General features: G+C 46.6%; 1 protein-coding gene across 1 annotated transcript in view; it reads left to right on the top strand.

Annotated features, from left to right (window-relative positions):
• The window catches only part of LOC122547825 (E3 ubiquitin ligase RNF157-like), a gene marked incomplete at its 5' end in the record, with an annotated part of 16120 nt that overhangs the window by 11097 nt on the left and 1850 nt on the right, over window positions 1-3173 (top strand). Inside the window, one exon of the mRNA XM_043686402.1 lies at window positions 1013-1124. Within this exon, the coding sequence (XP_043542337.1) occupies window positions 1013-1124 (112 nt within the window). The remainder of the gene's footprint in view (window positions 1-1012; window positions 1125-3173) is intronic.

The raw sequence follows: 3173 nt of genomic DNA, 5'->3' as shown, positions 1-3173 counted from the left end.
TCAATAAAACACCACCCTCCCTCAGCCTGTCCCTGCTCAATAAAACACCACCCTCCCTCAGCCTGTCCCTGCTCAATAAAACACCACCCTCCCTCAGCCTGTCCCTGCTCAATAAAACACCACCCTCCCTCAGCCTGTCCCTGCTCAATAAAACACCACCCTCCCTCAGCCTGTCCCTGCTCAATAAAACACCACCCTCCCTCAGCCTGTCCCTGCTCAATAAAACACCACCCTCCCTCAGCCTGTCCCTGCTCAATAAAACACCACCCTCCCTCAGCCTGTCCCTGTTCAATAAAACACCACCCTCCCTCAGCCCGTCCCTGTTCAATAAAACACCACCCTCCCTCAGCCTGTCCCTGCTCAATAAAACACCACCCTCCCTCAGCCTGTCTCTGTTCAGAAGCTGGGTCCATATCAAAGCACAGACGTCCCTCCAGTTGAGTGATACTAAGAAAAACGTGTTTTTAAATGAAATTTCCAAGGTACACAGTAACCTCTCAATGACCTCTATTTAAATAAACCTTTCAGGTATATCCACATAACTTGAAATAAGATCATTTTTCACAATCCTTCACAGTCTTAGTACTTGAAGGAATATTGGCTCAGATTTTCCGAGGAGTAGCCATGACCGTAGGAATGTAATTTTGTTCCTATTTATATCAATTAAAAAGACGTTGAACTCCCACACCGACCACATCCGGCTGAAGTACGTGACTCCCAGCCCCTCGGTTAGAAGGTCACGTACGGACCGTCAGCTAATCCTCCTGGAGCCGATGTGGTATCAGCACAGTGCAGGAGGCTGGGGACATTTGGCACTCCTCAGTTTTAACCCTTTCACATCCATAAACAAATTTAAAGAAGGGCCACTTTAACCCCAGAGTAAAGACAGTGATCCTGACTAAAGGACTTGTCTTTTGGAGAGAGGTTAGTGGGGAGTTGAAAGTGGAGTTAGGCTTGTTCCATTTGAGTGTCTCAGATACATGTTCCCTGAGCTGGGCCTGTTGTTACTCAGGATTCAAGTGCTACTCCTGAGAGTGAGAATGTGACCCTATCATCATCTGGAGCTGTCGACCAGTCTTCATGTACCGGCACACCACTGTCCTCCACCATTACATCACCAGAAGGTAATCCAACCCAACTCCTCCTGCTTGACAACATTTCAGGAGTCTCTGCAAGGGTTCAGGACTGGCACAAGGTAGGAAAGGCAGCTGTGGAGTGGGCTTAAGGTGCTTTCCAAAAGATATAAATAGGTGAGTGGGGAAAGATGTAGCAAAAAGAGTATAACGTGGGAAAATGTGACATTTTTGGCCGAATGAGTAAAGAGGAAGCTGCTTATTTAAACAGTGAGAGGGCGCAGAGTCTCGGAGGGGGGTCCGATTGCATGAATCACTGAAGGTTAGTCTGCAGATCCAGCAACTCATCAGGAAAGCAAAGTGAATGTAATGTTTTATTGTGAGGGGAATTGATAAGGGCAGTTCTGCTCCAGTTAAAGAGGGCACATCTGGTGGACTGAGTACAGTACAGATCAGTGTCCTGACAGATGGATCTTAACATGCAGGAAGCAACTCAGTGAATGTTCACTAAGCAAATCCCTGTGATGAGAGGTTGCTGCTCTTGCTGCTTTTTATCTACTGCAGTTCAGAAGAGTCAGACACAATTGGGGGTGAGAGATGGGAATGGGTGGGGGTTACAGGAGGGGCAGTTGATGATTATTGGGGTGGGAGGAGTGGATCACAGCGTATGAAGGTGGCAATGAGAAGCTGCCCTACCTACTGTTGGATAAAGGTTGTTTGTTTGTCCTATTCACACATGCATACAGAGTGAGTTGAAATCAGTGTCCATTTCAGGGACGCCCCGTCCCTCACCATCCATGCCCCGAAAGCACATGTGAACGTCTGTCCTGGGTCTCAGACAATAGTCTGCACTCACAGTCAGAGCCCCTGAGGAAGAGGGAGTCTGTGTCCCTGAGGATTCACTCCCAAAATCCCATTCCCAATCATTCTCTCACAATTAAGGAGAATCTCAAGGCATTTTATTCTTAGATAAGAAGCAAGACAGTAACCAGAGAAAGGATTGGTCCACTAAAGGACAATGAAGGAAGGCTGTGTGTCGAACCTGAGAGAATGGGTGAGATTCTGAATGATTACTTTGCATCAATGTTCACTGAGGAGAGGGACATGATGAATGTTGAGATTAGAGATAGAAGTTTGTTTACTCTGGATCGCGTTGACATAAGGAGGGAAGATGTGTTGGGTTGGCTTGAGGTTATTAAGGTGGGCAAATCCCCAGGACCGGATGGGATCTATCCCAGATTGCTGAGGGAGGCGAGACAGGAAATAGCTGGGGCCCTGACAGATATCTTTGTGGCATCCTTAAACACAGGTGAGGTGCCGGAGGACTGGAGAGTTGCTAATGTTGTCCCTCTGTACAAGAAGGGTAGTAGGGATATTCCAGGTAACTACAGACCAGTGAGCCTGGTGTTGGTGGTGGGAAAGTTGCTACAGAAGGTACTGAGGGATAAAATCTATTTATATTTGGAAAAGAATGGGCTTATCAGTGATAGGCAACATGGTTTTATGTGGGGGAGATTGTGCCTTACCAACTTAATAGAGTTCTTTGAGGAAGTGACCAAGTTGATAGATGAAGGAAGGGCTGTTGATGTCATATACGTGGACTTTAGTAAGGTGTTTGATAAGGTTCCCCATGGTAGACTAATAGAGAAAGTGACGTCACATGGTATGCAGGGTGTTCTAGCTAGGTGGATAAAGAACTGGTTGAGCAACAGGAGACAGAGAGTAGTAGTTGAAGGGAGTTTCTCGAAATGGAGAAAGGTGACCAGTGATGTTCCACAGGGGTCAGTGCGGGGCCACTGTTGTTAGTAATATACATAAATGATCTGGAAGAGGACACTGTTGGTATAATCAAGTTAGCAGATGATACGAAGACTGGTGGAGTAGCAGAAAGCATAAGGGTCTGTCAGAGAATACAGGAGGATATAGATAGGCTGGAGAGTTGGGTGGAAAAGTGGCAGATGGAGTTCAATCCAGACAAATGTGAGGTGATGCATTTTGGGAAGTCTAATTCTAGAGTGAACTATACTGTAAATGGAAGAGCCTTGGGAAAAGTTGATGAGCAGAGAGATCTGGGAGTGCAGGTCCATTGTACCCTGAAGG

Source organism: Chiloscyllium plagiosum, unplaced genomic scaffold (genome assembly GCF_004010195.1).
Source record: "Chiloscyllium plagiosum isolate BGI_BamShark_2017 unplaced genomic scaffold, ASM401019v2 scaf_15180, whole genome shotgun sequence".
Lineage (NCBI taxonomy): Eukaryota > Metazoa > Chordata > Chondrichthyes > Orectolobiformes > Hemiscylliidae > Chiloscyllium > Chiloscyllium plagiosum.
This window is presented reverse-complemented; position numbering and strand designations above follow the sequence as displayed.